Raw genomic sequence first — 20516 nt, 5'->3', positions numbered from 1 at the left:
TGAATCGAGTTAGAGTTGACTTATATAGTCTTATATTCATACTTTGATACGATCCGAAGCCGACAAACAATAATGGCTGACAATTATTGACACGGCCCGCGAACCTGACCTAAATTTAACACGAAATTAACTAGTTAGAATTGAAAAATCTTGCCCATTTAATTAGATGAGTCTGGTTATAATTGATTTCTAAGTCTTATGCCATGTCTCGTGATTTATAAGTCTTATACCATGTCTCGCAACAACTCGAACCTGACATATAAACATGAATAGCTACCCTTAGCAAGGCTTGGAAAACTCAGCAATTTGATATAAGCATATCCCAAGCATCTGAACCTGCACTCTCCTGCTTAATACCTGGCTACAAGTTCTATTTATCCCAGAAGTAAAAGGGAGATTATTGGTTCTGCAGGCGAAATTGGAGGCCGATCAAGATTGAAGTGTATTCAATTAAGATACAGCCAGTGACGCAAGTATAACATTTTAATAATATTTTAATGCCCTCTATTTTACAAGCAGGAAGTTATTAACTTAAACAAGTTTGTTCAACACACAATGAAAAGAAGAAGAAACTAGAACCTTTTTAAAACGTTAAAGACGAAAGTGTCTCCTACACAAAGTTCCACAACATCTACTGCTGGTGCTGATACTGGTTATAGCTTAAAAAAGGGAAAGAGAAAGTCTCTCCAGTTTCCCACCAAGATTTCTTTCCATAAGGCTGTCATCAAAGACCTTGCATTCACCTTAATTTTGCCCTCTTGGGAAGGCTGCCACTAGGAGTCCTCTTGTTGGGTGGTGGTGCCCGAGCCTTTCCAAAAGCCTTCATCTTCCTTCTTGTCCTCTCTTCCTCACTGTCCGAGTCATCCCTTTTCTCCCTATCTGCATTGCTTGCTTCCCTCTCCAACTCTTCCCATGTCTTTCCTTTATCCTCCTCCGAATCTTCTTCAGAGTCTTCTTCCTCATCATCCTCAGACTCAACCAGCGACGCACTGACATCATCCTCATCTTCCGAACCCGTGTCAGACTGTACATCTGAAGGCTCATATCCTTGGTCTGACTCCGAGTTCTCAGAATCTGAATCACTGACCTCCATATTTAAAAATTCCCATCCACCATCCTCTATGAACTTCTCTGGATCATCAGTAATAGTTTTCAATATAGGCCGCCAGTTGAGATTCAATCTGCTTTCATAATACTTGAGGTCAGTCGTGTCTAGCCACTCCTTGATGCCATCTAGTGATGTTGAAGGTATAGAATCAATTCGAAAGACATCCCGCTTGAAGTCCTTGAACACAATAGTCATATCAAAATTCTTCTGTCCAAGACCAACTCTCTCCAGGTTAACAATCTCAATCTCATTTAGAGTTATTACCACAAACGGTGTCTCTACCAGCTCAACCAGGCAGCTTGAAGTGGGGACGATGAAGGCCGATGCTTTGTGGGGTACCCCATGAAAGCCAAGCTCTCTCAATGGCTGATCAAACTCAAGGTCAAGAACTTTGAATTGGGGTTGACCCCACAGATCATGTACTCGGTTCACAAAGTTCTGAAAGTCCATATTAATTTTGTTTTTTCGATCCCTCTCACGGTTCTCTTCCTCGATCTCATCCGGATCATAGGCAGATCTCTTTCCACCACCGAGTGTCTGGACCACATCCATCACCTCAACATAAAATTGCAGATCCTTGGTCTTCTTGTTTCCTACCATAATATGATTATGCAGATGAAAGTGTATCACAGTGATCATTTCCTTCTCTGCGGGCTGCAAAAATGCATGTTTGATGTTTCTGTACATAACGTCCACACGTTCATCAGGCCTTGAAGTAGAATACCGGAACCCGTTTGTGTGGGCTTCTAGTGAACCAGGCAGCTTTCTTCCACGACCACCAAATGCAGGACGAATCCATAGATCGGACAATCTTATGGGTTTGAATTTGGCTCCTGCAAGTTGCAGCTTTTCCTGAGTAACTAAAGTGGCCCTCTCAGCTCTTTCAGACTCCCTGGAGGCAACCTGTCGGCGAAGGGTTTTGATCAGCTGGACTGCTTCGCTGATATGCCTTATGTCTTTGGAGCGAAATGAAACTTCCTTCAGATAAACTGACCCTTGAAATTTAATGGAGCTTGCATCATGAGGACTAAAAGCGGTGCCAGGTACGTTGAAGATTATACGGATGTAGCAATTTCGGTTACTGTCCTGCTGGCTGGACACAGTCTTCACTGTGGCTACATGGAAAGGAACCATGGTTCCATAAATTGGCAATAGGATGGCTTCATTCTTCTGATCAATTTGAATCATCAAATCTCTTGGAGGGGGCAGATCATTGACATTCTTGTATGCAATCAAATCACCTACTGTCTTCCCTGCACCACGATTATCTGTTGCCGCAGAACCCCCCCCAGCAAGCCTCCTAGCAGTTTCTTCATTTTTCTGGCGGGCAAGTTCTGCCTGGTGCTGCCGTCGTAGCTCCTCCTTTGACATCTCCTGGTTGTCTGACCTGAGTGTCGCCTTAGATAAGGCAGTCCTGCCACCTTTCGCCTCAGCTTTGATTTTTGGCCGTTCATCTTCTTCTTCATCATCCTCATTGAATGAGTAAGCTACATCCTTCACAGCTTTAGAACTTGATACAGTCACTACTTCTGGGACCTCTTCACCAACTATGACTGTATCAGCTAGCAACACCGAGAATTTCTGGGTCTTTGGGTTCTTGGTCTCTGCCTGCAAGTTATGAAATCCAAGTGACACATTGAAAACCATGCCTGGTCTTAAAACGCGATCATTCTTGGCATTAAGACTGAGCCCCGACTCACGAAACTCAAGGCCAATTCCGGTTCCTGCAGTTTTGGTCAAGTTTGCAGCGAATTCAGGAGCATCCTTCTCAACTACTAAGACCGCAGCCTGATACGCAGCACTAACCTTGTTCCCAGATTTCAAACTACTGATCGCTGCTTCTTGTGCCTTAAGGAGAACCTCATAAGCCTTGCTCTGCGTGACACTGGCATCAATCAGAAAAGTTCTAGCAACATTTGAGCAGTAGCTGTTGTATCGAGACCCAATTGCACATATAATAACACTAGTAGAATCATAGTAAAGGTTGTCATCATTGCTTGAAGCACTCGGTTTCAGATCAAAATCTCCTCCACTCTGAAAAATTGGAGGGTAACAAATATCAACGTTCTCTGCCTTCAGCTTGACCTTGATTCTTGCAGGTTCCAATATGGCCTTCTCTGTGTCATCCATTAATGAAGAATGCGAAACCTTCTTTTCCTCATCAATAATTTTTTCAAGCTTTGGGACCACGAAACTTCTCATCACTGATGAAGTCAAGAATGCAGCTTTCTTTACGTTTGTAACCTCAGTGTTGTCTTTGACAGCAAACAAATTTGAGAACCCGTTTGTTACATCGCTTAACTTGAAATTAGCATTCTTCAACTTTTCAGCCCATGTCTCCAAAAGCTTTCCTTCAGGAGCCTCTCTTGCTATCTGTCCAACAATAGGAGCATCATTACTGGAGTTCGACTGAGCATTGACAGCATGAAGTATACTATCCATTAGTCCAGCTCCATCATCATTTTTGGCCTTCACATGCATCACGACTTCAACACCCAAAGCATCTTTGGCTGAATTTTTCACAACATCAAGGAGAGAGGCCTTTTTCTGGCTACACAAGAAATGGATCTGCTTCTTCATGAAGACCATAATTGTTTCCGGGAATTCATAACCGACCAGCCAGATGTTGAGAGCCGAGGATTTCAGGTATCGTAAATCCTCCGAAGTTGGAGGCGTTGCTATAGCCAAAGCATCTGAAGCACCCCATAAATCACCATTATATTCATTCCAATGTGAATATAACATTTTTAACCGCTTAGTGAAGTTTTCCAGATTGATGGCATATGGATTGGTGGCCGCTGATGCCTTGCCAGTTGCATTTTTTACATTGCCATTCCGATGTTCGGCCATTAAGAACAGTTCAGATATAGATTTCGAATTCTTGACAGGTCAGCCAGTAGAGTACTCTGATCAGCATAAACTGTAAGAAATAACAAATATTTATCAGTTTGCTCCCTTTTCTCCATATACTGCAAGGTCGACCTGAAAACTTATGCTAATTAGCTTCATGCCATATATCGTATCAAATACAACAAATGGCACATAACATCATCAGCAAGAATGAGTACTTCAATTTGCTGTCTTTGAGAACTCTTTCTATGGAACCTATTTGGAAACTAAAGTGAAGCAGTAATCAGAAATTCTATCACATTAACTCTCCTTTTGGTTTATAAGAAATATTAAGAATAGAAAACCATATTTCGAATATCATATCTTCTTCAAATTCCTGAAGAATGAACAAGTCACCCCCACAAAAGTAATCATCGTTTTCTTAAAGTTTCTTAAGGAAAAACAACTCAACCACCAGCAAAGTGTCAAATATAGAACATTTTAATCAAGTTTTTTTTTTTTCCCTCTACAATCACAAACTTAAACACTCACATTTTAGTTTGCGGCCCTTCCCGCAATTCTCAGGAAATATATATATAGAGAGAGAGAGAAGAAGAAGAAGAAGAAAGTTGGAACTTACGCTTGTTTGACTGCTTTGCAGTAAGAGCTATGCATGTAGATGTACTTTTAATGGTAAAAACTGCGTGATAATTAAGGAAACACTACGAAACTAATTACTTTTCTATAAAGATTAAAAAATATACTCGCATTAGTTGGAGCGTTTCTGTTCTAAATTATAAATCCGGATAAAATTTCAGATTGAAGAGATCTCAACTTTGGCAGGAAAAAAAATGCAAAATCGCGTAAAGATCGGCAAACTAACTCACAATTAATTCTTCAAATTTCCAAATGAAGCTCCTGATCCTCCATATCTAATACCAAAGGAAAAGAAACACAATCATGAAGCTGATCGTAGGCTTTAAATCAATAAAACCTGATAAAAACTAGCAAAACCCAGATACAGAATTGACTGAATTTCACATAGAGACTACTTTTTTGTTGAAGAATCCGCGTGCGATCGTCGATCCATCAAGAGAATTTGCGGTCAACTGGGTCTCTGAAACTGATCAAAAAAGTGAAAATTAATGCTAATTCTGGATTTTGGAGCATGGGTTTGGATCAAAGTGATTGGTCAGGATTGGACAGTGAGAGAAATTGAAAAAAATAAAAATTAAAAATTAATGAAAATTGGACAAGGAAATCTAATCCAGGAAGTTGAAGGGGGAAGTTTTGGAAATGGGTATATTCATATGGCGGATGTGCAGTGACTTGGTTTAGACTTTAGACAAAATTAATTGTTTTCCTTTTCTTATTTTCTTGGATAAAACTTCCCGTTATGTCAAGTTGTCAACCAATAATGACTTAATGGCCTAAAATTCCTGGGAGTGGACGACATTTTTGGGTTCTGCTAAAATTAATAAAACAAAATTAAACAATAAAATGCTAATTGTTGTTAGTAGCTACTGCACCAAAAAAAAAAAAAAAAAAAAAAAAAAAAAAAAAAAAAAAAAGCAGCGAGGTATTTCAGTATAAAATTTAAAATTTTTCCATATAAACTTTGGTTCACCATAAGGTATCTCTTGTTTAGCATATAGACAAATATTATCATATTTTGCATAGCTTTATGCTCGTAATTTTTGATAAATAATTCATACCGTTCTCGTGATAGTTTATCCTACTGTTTATAGCAATCAATTTAATGAATTGCATTAAGATTCGCTCCATGGTAACTGATATGGAGAGGAGTTATATTACTGTTTAAATTAGATTTTACATATTTAATAGCTTATATGGTATTACACGATGAATATGTTGATATATCTAAAAAAAAATGTTGATATCATTAAAATTTTTTAAATAACTTGACACCAGATATAGCATTAAATGCAACAAAAACAAAATACCGAGTATAAAATTAATCATTTCCGTTTCAACTTAAAACGGAGATAATCATATTCTAACTTTCAAAACAACAAAGAAAAAAGAGAACTTTGGATTCTTATTAGTGACTTCTTTATGATTGTATACTTGTCTTGTGTCTTTAACATTTGTTATTTAATGTTCATGTATACAAAAAACCAAGTCACCAACTCAGGACTTTTGATACCAATGGGCCTTGGAAGGGAATGCCCTTCAAAAAGCTCAGTTGAGGTCCAGCGGTACGGAGGACCAAGCCTGGGCCCAAGCCCTGATAGAGGTCAGGGAATGGCTCGACGGCCAGGTCCACACCAAGTTCGAGACTAAATGACACACCCTGGTCTATATGAGACACACCATAGTCAATCTTCTCTTCCATCCGGTCAGGTAACGGCCTCTCATGCCATAAACCACCCCTATATTCTCTCAACGAGAAGTTTAGTTGGGGCTTGGGGGCTTTCTGAAGCCCTAGGCGAGAAAGGGCGTGAACACCAACTTATATATAGAGGGTGTGACTCTTCTATTAGGTATGCAATCCAACCCTCCCTTAGAGTGTGTTTCACACTCCAATTTTGCAGATCAAAAATGCGATTTTAAACTAAATCGCATAAAATGTATAGTTGAAGTGCGTTTTCAACTCGCATGTAAGGATGTGCGTTTTTAAAAATGCACAATTTTAAAGGTTAAACTGCATTTTAAAGGCCAAATTGCAGTTTTATCAAACGCTTAACTGTATTTTCAAATCGTACGTTTTGAAATCGTAAGCCTAAACAGACTCTTAGTCAATTTCTATCCAAATACCCATTTACTTTATTTTTATTGATTTGAGCGTCGAAGTGCCCATGATCCTTTGAGACTGGTGGCCGGGTGGCCCTCTAACAACCTCTCCCTTATTTTGGAGGAAGAGCTTCATCGCCGGCCCAACCGGTTGCAAATATGTGTTAACATTATTGATTATTACCTTATGGTGGTCTACATTCATAAATCAAACTTTAAATGTTGTCTTTCATTTTTTATTTTTTATTTTCTTAATGCAATCGAAGAAGTCAGAATCATATTTTCCAGTGCTTAATTTATCAAATGGGAGAATAAAAGAAAATAGAGTACACGAGCATTTTGGGACCACCAAGTTTATCGCTTATTTTATTTTTGTAAACAAACAATGAAAATTATTGTTATTTTCATTCTTTTCTTCAATTTTATTTTTTATTTTTTATTGTTTTCATTGGCTATGAAGAGAAGGAACAATTAAATCTAACAGATGATATATACCTGATATATTAAAAAAAAAAAAAAAACCCCAAAACTCATATTTTCTATAAAAATAAATTAAAAAAATAATTGAATTTATATTAATAAATGAAATTTAATTAAATACTAAAAGGACAGAAATTTCCTACAAATTGATTTGTAGAAAATTTCATACAACTCACATAAATGAGTGACATGTGTCTTTTAAACATATGTGGTTTGTATGAAATTTCCTATAAATCAGTTTGTAGGAAATCTCTGTCCATACTAAAATACATAGAGTCGATAATATTCGATTGTTATAGAAAGAATTTGATTATTATAGAAAGAATTTGTATGAAATTCTTATTTTGATTTTTTTTTTTAAAAAAATATATGTAATTTGGAAGAATGACAAAAAAATGGCTTAATTGTAATAAAATGATAGTTTGATGTATCAAAGTGTCACATTTGCGTGAAACTCTTTTTTTTTTTTAAATAAAAATAAAAAAATTATAGTGGGGAAATTAATTAAGACAAAGTATTACCTTATAAGATAATGTTCTAATCAGTAGGGAAATTCCAATGAAACCATAAAATCATATGCTTGATATACTTATGCTTTACACACTTTTCTATAATTATGATTTACCGGTATATATCATGAATAGCACACAAAATATTTCGGAATTATAGCAACCATCTTTAACACACTGTTTTTGCTCATAAGTCTAAAAAGGGAAAATTATATATATTTTTTATTTTAAAAAAAAATAAATAAATAAATATCATTTTATATGGATATTAAGCATATTTCTATTTGGAACATTTATATAATAATTCCTCCATTGAAATTATAGTTTCAACTGGTGGACCTAAAACCTTACGTTTAGAGCATTTACGATGGGTTATGCATTTTGAATTTTTATGTAATATGATTAATAAACTCTTTAAAAACACTTTCATCTTGCTCTCTAAACCAAAATGCATTTTGCATTTCATATACGGTGCTTACCCAAATGTAAAGAAGCATTGTAAATTAATGCATATTTTTTTTATGATTTTAAGTCCCACTTACTCTCTTTCTTTATTCATTCATCTCCCCCTCTTTCTAAGTATATGTTTGAAAAATAAAATAAAAGAAATAATATTTAACTTATATAAAGGAAAAAATAAATAACCCGACGTAAAATACATTTTATAAAGTCTTTAACTAATTTTATTTTTTGTTAATAAAAAAAGTAACTTTTTATTAACTATTTCAGATAGAAATATAAAGAATCTACTATATCTAGGCTCCAAGGCCGGTTCAATGCATTTTAAGGTTTAAGGTGACAAGGGTAAGTGGGTTTTTTTTTTTTTTTTTTTAATAAAATAAAAATTATAACATTTTTATTTAAAAATTAATTATCACTTTTTAGGATGCAAAATTGTTCTCTTTAAATTTTAATTGAAATTTTGGTTTCTCAATGCTCATCACAAGGCCCAAAAAACCTCTACCTACAGCTACAATGTAATTAGATATTATTATTATTTTCATTATTTCCATTATTTCTAAGAATATAACGTTAGTTAGAAAATTGATTTTATTTACTAATGTCTTTAATATTATTTGGTTATCTTATTTGATACTATCAATTTTTTAAGACTTAGTTTGAAAAATGAATGTTGGAGAATTAAATGATATTAATGCATTTTTAATTACTTATTACTATAACTAGGCCTTCAAATATTTTTTTTTTTTAAAAAAAATATATATATATATATATATATATTTCTCTCTAGATTAAATTTAACAAAGCTCTTATATAAAAAAAAAATAATAATAAAAATTAACAAAGCTAATTCTATATCTAGGCTCTCTAGATTATTGCAAAGTACCATCCTCGTAAAGAAGGGTATCACTTCGTGGCATTCCTGTTAAAACATTAATCAATTTTGTTTTTAGCAATATTCTTATTATGCAAGAATTTCCTCTAATATTTCAATTTGATCAATATTTAAAAGTGGTTTTGAACTTCCCTATTCAAGCCACGAGATAGGAATAACACTAGGCCCCATACCCAGTCGGCCAGTCAAAAACTAAATTACTCATTTAATATTAATTAGTTAGAAAAAAAAAAAATATATAATACGTTTGACTTTATGTAGTTTAATGACGGTATTTTTTGTTTCATGTGATTTATTTCGTATCGTAAATAGTATTTCGCTTATGGCTAAAGACGGAGATGGTACTTCCGTCCAAAAATTGAAAGAAGTTTATGTCAACACCACTAAAAATTTGACACGTGTCATATGCCTAATTAAAAATAAAAAAAAAAACTTTAAATAATAAGAACTTTAAAAAAATAAAAGCTTTATTTATTTCTAAAAAAAGAGGAGGAGTGATTGTTTTGAGGTGGCCGAACCACCTTCATGAGCTATGCCAAAGAGAAGGGAAAAAAAGAAGAAGAAAAAAGTTTAAAATTTGGCCATTGGGGGTGGCCGACTAGCCGAGGCACCCCATAGGTTCTTGAGGGTAGTTTCGGCCACCACCCCCATTTTCTCAGTGGGGGTGGCCAAACCACTCCCGAGGACTATGGGGTGGTTTAGTCACCCCCACTCCCCCAGACCGACTATAGGATTGCTGGAGCCACTCTTTTTTTTTTAAAAAACAAAAAATATATATATATTTTAAAAAGTTTTTAGTATTTTCAATTTTTTAATTAGATACAAGACACATGTCAGCTTCTTAAAGGTATTGACGTAGATTTTCATTAATTTTTAGACAAAAATTTGAATGAAGATACCATCTCTATCTTTAACCATAAATAGATTACCATTTCCGAAACGAAATAATCCCCCTGGCAAAAAAAAAAAAAAGAATATGCAATTTAGTAGAGAAAAAGTGCGATTTTAAACCAAATCGCAGAAAATGAACCGTTTAAAAACTGTGTTTTTAAAAAATTACGATTTGAAAAAGCAAAAAAATGCTTATTCAAATAGCAAACAATTGAGTTTTTTTTTTTAAAATACAGAATTTTAAAAGGCTAATTTGTGACTTTAAATGCCAAATTATAATTTTATCAAATATTTAACTGCGTTTTTAATAATCACTTTTTTAAATCATACATTTTTAAATCACATTTTTTAAAATTACAAGCCCAAACGGACCTCCCCATGAGCAAAAGCGTTTTTAACCCAAAAATATAAGCTAAACCCAACTTCCCACGTTTGTATCCAACTCGATACAGCACGCACACTCTCGCGTCCTTGTTCCGGTGTCCGTCTCTTCTCCTCCAATCCGTCCCAGGTGTCAGGTGACTCTCTCTTCTCTAGCCGATCTCGATCTCGATCTCTTGCAAATCTCTCTATGCCTTCTTTCTCTGTGGGAGATCTGTCCACGTAAAAATTGCGCTTGTTTTTGTCTCTTTTGGTGCTCGAACTTAATTGCTGCCTGTCTATCTGTTTCCTAGTTTGGCAATTTAGAGCGAGAGTCAGGTTTTTTGCGCATTAAATTTAATGGGTATTCGTTGCCTCATTGATTTAATCAGATTCCAATCGTCAAATTTGGTTTGCTATGCGACTTGTTAAGGATTTGACCAGTTTGGTCAAGTGGGCATTGTGATTTTTGGTTTTAATGTTTGTTTGAACTGTATGTAAGTCTGTGGCTTCACTTGTTGTGGACTCTGGGGATTCTGAGGATCAGCTATTATGATCCAATTTGAGGTTTTGGATACTAAAAACAGTGTGTGGTATCACTTGTTACTCTATTTCTAAATATTTCCCATTATTTGGATGCTGCCATTATAACCCAATTTTGGATTTATTTTTATTTTTTTATGATGCTCTCTTAATGATGCTTATTGTTCAAAAGTATTGCACGATATTTGTAGATATACATGTGTGTGTGTGTGTGTGCAAGCAACCATGGATTTTGCTGGATGTGTATGGTAGAGTGGCTGGCAAAGGAGGCACCTGAGAATAGATGAGTTTGAGTCATAACATTTTCTGAAGATTGATTGTTGATGGATTCCATGCGTAATTGATTCTTTGAGTTTGACTTTAAATTGGCACTGCTTCTATAGTGATATTGCTACTTCTATCTTCTTTCCCTTTTCTTTTCTGGGAGGATATATCCATAAAATGGTGTCAGCTGTAATGCTGAAGATAAGTGTTGTGCGTCAGCCAGAGACTGGGCATTTCATTGTTCACTATCCAATACATTAATTGCTTAAGCTCTTGGTATTTTTTAAACAAATAGATTAAATTCTTATCCTTTCAGTAGTCACTAATGAGGTTGATTCATGGGTTCTACTCTACCTGTGTCAATTCTTTAATCTGTGGTTAGATGTGCTTTGCATTGTTATGGTTGTTCCTAATCTCGTGATATTTTGAATGTCTCGTTAAGGGTGACATAATGATTTTTTATTGCTTCTATATGAACCATCATGACTCTTGTGTTGCTTGCTGTCATTGGTTTAGGTCATGGTACTGTTGCTATAACGGAAAGACCAAGTGCTTATTGACAAAAACCCATGGGGACTGAAAATCGCGGTCGTCCTCAATTTCCTGCAAGACCTGCTGCTACGCCTTTTGCTGCTGCTCCTCCTCAGAATATGATGCCTTTTTCATCATCTGGTCCTGTGGTTGGATCAGAGGCCTCTGGTTTCAGACCTACTCCACCAGCTGCTCCGCATCCTACAGTGCCGTCATCCACGCCTGTGGTTGGATCACAGGCCTCTGGTTTTAGATCTCCCCCACTAGCTAGGTTTAATGATCCATCTGTGCCTCCACCAGCGTCAAATATCCCACCTCCTGTTGGACCGTACCAGCATTTTTCAGCATCAGCCTTTCCTTCAACAGCTCAAGCACCCCTTTCACGTGCCCCTCCTTTGGGACAACCACTAGGTCAACCTCCTGCTCCACCAGCTTCTCTTCGTCCGCAGTCTCAGATACCTTCAGTGCCAATGGGATCTCCACCTCAAAGTATAAATTTTGCATCGCCCAATGTGAATGTTCCATACTCTTCATCAGATTCAACATTTCCAGCTGCAAGGCCAAATTTTCAGTCATCATTTCCTGGATATGCCCGTATGCAGTCTAATGCAGATTCACAAGCCCCGCCTCTACAGTATCCTTTTCCTCCTCACCAAGGAGGTTATGCACCTGCCCCTCCGGCTTCTTCCTCCCCTTTTCTTACTCACCAAGGAGGTTATGCACCTGCCCCTCCGGTTTCTTCCTCCCCTTTTCTTGCTCACCAAGGAGGTTATGTTCCACCCACACCAGTGGCAGCACCAGCGGGTCTGCAGTCAAGGGACCAAATGCAGCATCTTGGCTCTGGACCTCCTATTGGTTCCATCCAAGGTTTGTTGGAAGACTTCAGCTCACTCTCTATTGGGTCTGTTCCTGGATCAATTGATCCAGGAATTGATCCTAAAGCACTGCCAAGGCCATTAGATGGCGATGTGGAACCGAAATTGTTCGCTGAGATGTATCCAATGAATTGTGATCCAAAATATCTTCGACTTACAACCAGTGCTATTCCGAATTCCCAGTCTTTGGCTTCAAGGTGGCATTTGCCTCTAGGAGCTGTTGTCTGTCCACTTGCGGAAGCTCCTGATGGGGTGAGTGTCTCTCTAAACTCAGGATGATAAAAAAGGGCCAACATTGGACATACTGTGATTATCCTTTTAATTGATTTTCTTATCTTCAGGAAGAAGTGCCAGTAGTTAATTTCGTTTCAACGGGCATTATTCGCTGTAGAAGATGTCGCACATATGTCAATCCTTTTGTGACATTTACAGATGCTGGGAGAAAGTGGCGCTGCAACATCTGTTCGTTACTAAATGATGGTAAATTTCAACTTATTTGCATCCCCTCATCCCCAAGGAAAAAGGAAAAAACCACAACAAAAAAAAGGGAAGTTGTTAATTTACTCATATGAAAATAAATGATGTGTTATTAGAGTGTTGGGGAGCTTAGAAATAAATTTTTTTGAGACTGGCATGTTGTAGCTTCTTCTGAGATTAAAACAGTGGCTGTGGTTATCTAATTTTTCTTGACTTTCATTTTCAGTTCCTGGCGAGTATTTTGCTCAGTTGGATGCCACTGGCAGAAGAATTGATTTGGATCAGCGACCTGAGCTTACAAAGGGTAGCGTGGAATTTGTTGCTCCTACTGAATACATGATGCGGCCCCCCATGCCTCCAGTATATTTTTTCCTCATTGACGTGTCTACATCTGCAGTCAGAAGTGGTATGATTCAGGTAAGCACTTCCAGTTATACGGCTGACACAGCAATAGAAATTTTAGGACTATTATATCTGATGCTATATTATCACATGTGTATGGGCTATGTATGTATTATTTGTGTGGACTATGCAGGTTATGCTAAGTTATAATGGTATATTGATGCATGTTTTTCGAATATCAAAGAAATATTGATTGTGGGTTACCTAGTTCATTTATTGCATTGTTATATATGACATATATTGTGGCTTAGTTTATGTTGCATGTTTTGTGCAAACTAATTATGAGTAGCCACATTAGTTCTTGCAGCCACGTGTTACCTCTCCTCCTTTAAATGAGGGGCATGTCTTGGGTCAACTCACGGGGGGGATGGGGGACGTCTTCCTCACATAGTCCAGCCTAGTATAGTTTTGGGCATTTTCTCTTACATGACATTGATACAGTAGGGCGCAGTTACCAATGATTGTGAAAATTCCCTTGTTTAGGTGATTTTTCATTTAATTTTTGTTGTTCTTTAGCAGATTATTCTTCAAATCATGTAAATAGAAAAAAATATTGGGCCTCTGTGTCGTTGTTTGGGTCTTGGCATTAGTAATAAATAGGGAATTTGTGTGTGTGCATAATTTAAATTTATGTTTACCTCTAACATTCTTGTGCAGGTTATGGCACAAACGATCAGATCTTGTTTGGATGAGCTGCCTGGCTACCCCAGAACACAAGTTGGATTTATAACTTTTGACAGTGCGATACATTTTTATAATCTGAAGGCATGCAATTTGTGTTACTACCAATTGATATAGCTTAATTCTTTTTTCTAATTCAGCCAAAATAGTTGCTGAATATTTTGTGGGTTTTTCATGTGCAGTCATCTTTGACACAGCCACAAATGATGGTTGTCTCAGATCTGGATGACATATTTTTACCATTGCCAGATGATCTCCTTGTCAATTTGTCTGAATCAAGAAGTGTTGTGGAAACATTCCTGGATAGCTTGCCCTCCTTGTTTCACGACAATGTGAATGTGGAATCTGCTTTTGGTCCTGCTCTTAAAGCAGCTTTCATGGTTTTGGTGAGTTAGTTTTACCCATGCATGCCACTTTAACTTTGCCCATTGATGAATTAATCTTATTTTCTTGATAATTTTTGTATTTCCAGAGTAATGTGGCCATCAAATTATTTCTTTATTACTCCCCAAAGTACTTTGGTTATTCAATCACTCTGAATTAACCCGTCTCTCTTTGCAGAGCCAACTTGGGGGGAAATTGCTAATTTTTCAAAACACATTGCCATCTCTTGGTGTTGGTCGCTTAAAATTGCGTGGAGACGACCTTCGTGTTTATGGTACAGATAAAGAACAAACGTTAAGACTTCCTGAAGATCCATTTTACAAGCAAATGGCTGCTGAATTAACTAAGTACCAGATAGCAGTGAATGTATATGCGTTCAGTGACAAGTACACTGATATAGCCTCTTTAGGTACATGCTTATGATTTCTGTTACTCTATGTTTCTGTTTAGGGTGACTTAAGTCAAAGTTGTATGGAAAATTTGAAGACCTTCTGTTGATAGTTCTTGACTCTTCGTTAAAACGTTATGAACCTCAAACATGTTTTCCAGTATATGTGATGAATTATGTTGTAAGTATGGTTCTAATATATATTTTGCATATAGCTATTACATTGAAAGCTTGCTTGTCTCTCATTCTCCACCTCTTGATATTTTTTAGAGGATATTTTGAGTTTGTGTATGCAGAACTTTTTCACAACCTTTTAATGTAGTGTGCCTGGCCTGCAACTGATACTGACAGGAAGTTTGATTGGTCTGCTAAAGAGTTCAACATTATAAACTTTCAGTTGATTATGTGAGCATTGGCTATTAGATTTGCTCCAAAATTTGTAACTTGAAGGAAAAAATTGACCTGTGGGTGTAGTTCTTAAATCAGATGCTTTACTATCAGATTTTTGCAATACTTGTTTTAAATATTTCCTTAATCTTCCTTCGTTTGGTGGGTCTTACTCAACCATTTTATGCAGAGGATGTACTGATAATACTACTTATGGACTCGAATTTTGGGTCTGAAATACAGATGCAGGATGGTTTATTTTGGTAATTTTTGGCATTAACTATGTAACATGGACCAATTATGTAATGATTCATATTTATTGATTTTAAAGTAAACTGTAATCTCTCAGTTGGTTTTTTCTTTTTCTTTCTACTATCTCTAGGCATCATTGCTAGTCTGTTTATTTGTATTTTTCTATGGTTTCCCATATCTCTACAAACTTCAATTCCTAGGCTGCAAAAGTTGACTTATGAGGTATAAACTTCCTTGGTATTTAAAATATTTGAGACATAATATTTATTATTATTTACTATCATTCGATGTAGGAACTCTGGCAAAATATACTGGAGGTCAGGTGTATTATTATCCAAGCTTCCAATCTGCCATTCATGGAGAAAAGTTGAGGCATGAGTTAACCAGAGACCTTACAAGGGAAACTGCCTGGGAAGCTGTCATGCGCATAAGATGTGGAAAAGGTCAATCTGTTCATGATGCTCCATGAACATCTTTATCCTATACATTCCACATGCATAAGTACATAGCCATAATACATACTTAAAAACTCACGCATCATTTGATGGATGCCCTAGTGAGAATGATAGGGCCTCATAACTCTATAATGATTTAAAGCTTTTAGTGGCTTGTGGAGCTATTAAAGGAGAATGATGAAGGGGAAAATTTTTTTTGAAATGATGTTTTCCTTCCTAAAAGAAGTGAATATATATATATATATATATATTTTCTAGCTTACATTCTTAGTTATGTTGTCTTAAAAAGTAAATACAGCAAAGATAAATCTATTCTGATGGTTTTGGTTAAAGTATAATATCATGCGATGTACATAGGGGGAGCTCCAATGGAACACTGCCTTATCATATATAACTTATGCATATGAGTTGATTGTCTTCTTTCTTAATCTGCTGATTATGCATGTTTGTACTTCTAGGGGTCCGCTTTACATCTTATCACGGGAACTTTATGCTAAGATCTACGGATCTAATGGCGCTTCCAGCTGTAGATTGTGATAAAGCATATGCAATGCAATTATCTCTTGAAGAGACGTTACTGACGACTCAGACAGTATATTTCCAAGTTGCCTTGCTGTATCCTTTTTGTTGGAAATGTTTGATATATATTCTGACGTACAAGGTGTTTCAATGTTTTATGAGTCATATAGCCAAAAAAGATTACCGATTTCTTTTTACATTAACCCTATTTCAATTTCTGAGGCCATTTTCTTATACAGTTTGATACAGCCGTACTTAGAAACTAGAAAAAGTGAACTCTGTTTGACAGTTATAGCCATTGAAATGACTAATTGATGGGCTCCCTTCACCCACTTATAATTTGCATAAGAGATCCTTTGAAACAAGAAAGTCATTGTAGCTCGATTTTTTCTGCAAACTATTACATTTGGTGATGCTTATGCTGATATTCATGTCCCTGGATATTCAGGGGATTGTTTTAGAATTATTCATTATAATCTTCCTTTATTCAGCAAACCTTGATGTTGGATGGTTTCCATGTTGTGATGATCACTTTCCTTGATATTTAAGAGACCTTTTAAGTCTAATTTTCTTCTGTTAGGCCTGAGAACAAATACCCATGTTGATTTTTGTTTATATGATCTTCTCCATTTCACTAAATTTGCTTTGAAACATTGTTTCTTGTTATGGGCTTTTTTGTTTTTATTTTTTCCAATGACTCACTTGACTTTCTAAATTGTGGGGAGTTCCATTGATTACTGTTGTTTTAGACATATTCATAAAGGTTTCTGGTTATCAAAATGTCTTTTAACAATGAATAGATATACTGCATCTTGTGGAGAAAGGCGTATTAGAGTACACACAGCGGCTGCGCCGGTGGTTGCAGATCTGGGAGAGATGTATCGTCAGGCTGATGCTGGTGCCATTGTTTCCTTGTTTAGCAGGCTAGGTACAGTTAAACTGGACCCTTATGCTGGTGATGTCATATGTTATTGTCGATCCCCCCACCCCCCTTAATTGTTTTTGTAATATTAATTGAAATAACTTGCAGCAATTGAGAAAACATTGTCACATAAGCTGGAAGATGCACGAAACTCTGTGCAACTAAGAATCGTCAAAGCCCTTAAAGATTATCGAAATCTCTATGCTGTGCAACATCGCTTGGGAGGCAGGATGATATATCCAGAGTCTCTGAAGTTCTTGCCTTTGTATGGATTAGCAATTTGTAGATCAACACCTCTCCGTGGAGGGTACGCTGATGCTTCACTTGATGAACGCTGTTCAGCAGGTTACACAATAATGACTCTACCAGTTAAGAAATTGTTGAAGCTTCTATATCCTAGCTTAATTCGACTTGATGAGTATCTTTTGAAGGTATGAATTACTGGACTCAAGTATGCATTCATGATATATTTAATGCGGAATTCCTCAGAATTGCTTCTGCTCATATTTGCAGGCATCTACTCAGGTTGATGACTTCCAAAACCTTGACAAAAGGTTACCGCTGGCTGCTGAGAACTTAGATCCCAGAGGTCTTTATTTATATGATGATGGATTACGGTTTGTCATATGGTTTGGTAGAGCTCTTTCACCCGATGTAGCTATGAATTTACTTGGGGCAGACTTTGCTGCAGAATTATCAAAGGTATGATGGATCCCCTCCAAAAAAAAAAGAAAAAAAAAAAGAGAGGCTTCTGATAGTACATCCAAAAAAAAAAAAAAAAAAAGATAAAAACGAAAAATAAAATGTACAACGATCTTTGTTGTTGTTTGTCATCTCCACCTGGAGGCTTGCAACATTTTCTTAGCAACTTCGATCCTCTTATATGTATGTATGAAGTCCTTGATTTAGATGAACCTTTTTTTCCCTTATGCTGTGGAGTTTGATTTCCCTATACATGTCCTCATGGGCTGTTTGGGAAATTCCTTTAGTGTTTTATCTTGGGTCCAATCTTACTGTCTTGTTTTTATGAAGTGTTCTAGTTTGTCAATCTTAATCAGCTTTTTCATGGTCTGAGGTCTCTTTGGCATTTAGGTAGAATTTTCAGATACATCTGAACCTTTATACAACAAAAAGCTTTTCTACCAACAATCAAATTCTGAATTGGTCACTTAGCCGTAATTGACTTCTTTGCTGCCTCCCTCCAAAGTTCTTTATTTACTTAAAATAAGATAGTCATTTTAGCACTTTCTGCGATTTGAATGACTTGGTTTTGTTCAATGCAGTACTGGTGCTTATTTTACTTAATTAGTGTAGATGTGGTTGCTATGCTCAACTATTTGTTTATGGTCCGTTTGGGTTTGCGATTTCAAAAAGTGCAATTTAAAACTAGCTATTATAAAACGTGCGATTTGTAAAAACCCAATTAAGCATTTTGTAAAATCGCAGTTTAAGTTTTAAAAATCTTGTTTTTAAAAACACACCCCCTTACAGAAAATTTGAAAATGCATATTTTTTATGTTTTCAAATTGTAATTTTTTAAAAATGCACTCCCAAATGATACATTTTCTGTAATTTGGTTTAAAAAGTCGTATTTTTAGTCTGCGAAATCGCAATGCCAAACACACCCTTAGTATATCGTTGAAAACATTTTACAATCTTCAGTGTTTCATGAAGTCTCTTAAACGCGTGCCTGATGAACTTTTTACCTAAAATCTTATTAAACTTACTTTTTCCTGCTACTTAATCAAGCTGTAATTGACTTCTTGAGATGCTGCTTTCTTTCTGTTTCTGAGAATCAGGTTACCCTTTATGAACATGATAATGAAATGTCGAGGAAGCTGATTAGGATACTTCAGAAATTTAGAGAAAGGGACCCTTCATATTACCCACTGTGTCATCTTGTAAGACAAGGCGAACAACCCAGAGAAGGCTTTCTTTTTCTTTCCAATCTTGTTGAGGACCAGATAGGGGGTACAAATGGTTATGCGGATTGGATTCTACAAATACACCGGCAAGTTCAGCAGAATGCATAATATAACAAGTTCAGAGAAATCTATGATACACAGGTAACTACTTCTAAAGTTGATTTTGGCATTTACTTTGGAGGTTGCTTTAGAATGCATCCAATACGCTCCACAGCTTAATTACAAGTTATATCTTCTTGCATGGTAGAATATTTTTTGCATAGTAGAACATACAACACAGTATGTTTGAGGTTAAAGTGCACTTTTTTTTCTTTTTTCTTTTTTAATTTTCTTTTTTTTTTTAGGGAGGGGGGTGGGGGGGCAACAAAAGGGGGATGACAATGGAAATTTAGGAACTATCATGTGACAAATTATTCTGAGTATTTTACATGATAAAAATTATAAACAGCTTATTCTGAACAATCTCTCTGTTTTTAAAGTACAATTTATTAGTGAAATGATTTTTGCCTTTTGATGTCGTATTTTACTTGAATTCTGCAGGAGCTTAACGGGCATGTTCTGTGCCTCATCTGTAAATTGATGGAACTTTTTGTTTAAAATCATGTTTGATGTGAATTCAGACAAGGGTTCCCCTCGAGAAGCATTGATGGTTTAGATGATGAACTTGTCACCATAAATATGGATCAATTTGTTTGTCCACTATAGGATGTAATATTTAGGGGAGATGTAGTTAGTGACAAAATCTTCTGCTGCTTGTTTTCAAATTGAGAAGGAAGAAAAGATAAAATTTTTGTATGCGATATCATGACTATTTTTTGGCAACTTTTTTTCCTAATTTGTGTTGTATTTTGATTTTTTTTCCTCTACATGCCATGATTGACTGGTAGAGGTTCTGCAACAGCTAGCTCACTAAATTGTTGGATTTTGTTCAGTTACCAGGATAATTTTTATTTTGATATTTAAAATTTTGAAGAAGCATTTATTCCCTTTTGCTATCTTTGGCTTTGCATGAATCCACTCATTGATGCATTATTGCATATCTTGGTGTTTTAGCTCAAAACTATTATATCAACTCAGGCAGTTGGGCAAAGAGTAATACTATTTAGTAGATTGTTATATGACTGACATACAATTGAAATGATGTGGCAGAAAAAATATCCATTGAATTTTTTTTTTTTTTTTGTGTTACCGTACTAATTCGAGAGTTGATTTTTACTGCCACATCA

General features: G+C 36.0%; 2 protein-coding genes across 3 annotated transcripts; one reads left to right on the top strand and one right to left on the bottom strand.

Moving 5' to 3' along the window:
* Nucleotides 1-465: 465 nt before the first annotated feature.
* LOC133851044 (FACT complex subunit SPT16-like) lies at nucleotides 466-5279 on the bottom strand. Of its 2 annotated transcripts, none has more exons than XM_062287341.1 (3): nucleotides 4979-5279; nucleotides 4825-4869; nucleotides 466-4028 (listed from the first exon to the last, which is right to left on the bottom strand). In XM_062287341.1, exon 3 carries the CDS (start codon nucleotides 3956-3958, stop codon nucleotides 740-742), a length of 3219 nt encoding a protein of 1072 aa, XP_062143325.1. In that variant the 5' UTR covers nucleotides 3959-4028; nucleotides 4825-4869; nucleotides 4979-5279; the 3' UTR covers nucleotides 466-739. The 2 variants fall into 2 exon arrangements, with proteins under 2 accessions (XP_062143325.1, XP_062143324.1); XM_062287340.1 differs by having other exon boundaries at nucleotides 4990-5279.
* A 5035-nt stretch (nucleotides 5280-10314) lies between these two features.
* LOC133851371 (protein transport protein SEC24 A) lies at nucleotides 10315-20248 on the top strand. Its single transcript, XM_062287769.1, has 14 exons — nucleotides 10315-10443; nucleotides 11609-12750; nucleotides 12840-12978; nucleotides 13202-13392; nucleotides 14035-14142; nucleotides 14241-14444; nucleotides 14620-14851; nucleotides 15763-15912; nucleotides 16383-16539; nucleotides 17244-17371; nucleotides 17474-17796; nucleotides 17879-18067; nucleotides 19165-19431; nucleotides 19831-20248. The coding sequence occupies exons 2-13, from the start codon at nucleotides 11662-11664 to the stop codon at nucleotides 19396-19398; spliced, it is 3144 nt and encodes a 1047-aa protein (XP_062143753.1). The 5' UTR covers nucleotides 10315-10443; nucleotides 11609-11661; the 3' UTR covers nucleotides 19399-19431; nucleotides 19831-20248.
* Nucleotides 20249-20516: the final 268 nt, after the last annotated feature.

This window comes from Alnus glutinosa, chromosome 12, assembly GCF_958979055.1.
Source record: "Alnus glutinosa chromosome 12, dhAlnGlut1.1, whole genome shotgun sequence".
Lineage (NCBI taxonomy): Eukaryota > Viridiplantae > Streptophyta > Magnoliopsida > Fagales > Betulaceae > Alnus > Alnus glutinosa.
Note: the sequence above shows the minus strand (reverse complement) of the source record. Positions and strands in the feature narration are given on the sequence as shown.

Bases quoted from the DNA above. Each gene is read 5' to 3' on its own strand.
- LOC133851044 (XM_062287341.1), bottom strand. From the start codon at position 3,958: ATGGCCGAACATCGGAATGGCAATGTAAAAAATGCAACTGGCAAGGCA.
- LOC133851371 (XM_062287769.1), top strand. From the start codon at position 11,662: ATGGGGACTGAAAATCGCGGTCGTCCTCAATTTCCTGCAAGACCTGCT. The intron at 13,393-14,034 runs GTAAGCACTTCC...ATTCTTGTGCAG, and splicing joins TCAGAAGTGGTATGATTCAG to GTTATGGCACAAACGATCAG. The intron at 14,852-15,762 runs GTACATGCTTAT...CATTCGATGTAG, and splicing joins CACTGATATAGCCTCTTTAG to GAACTCTGGCAAAATATACT.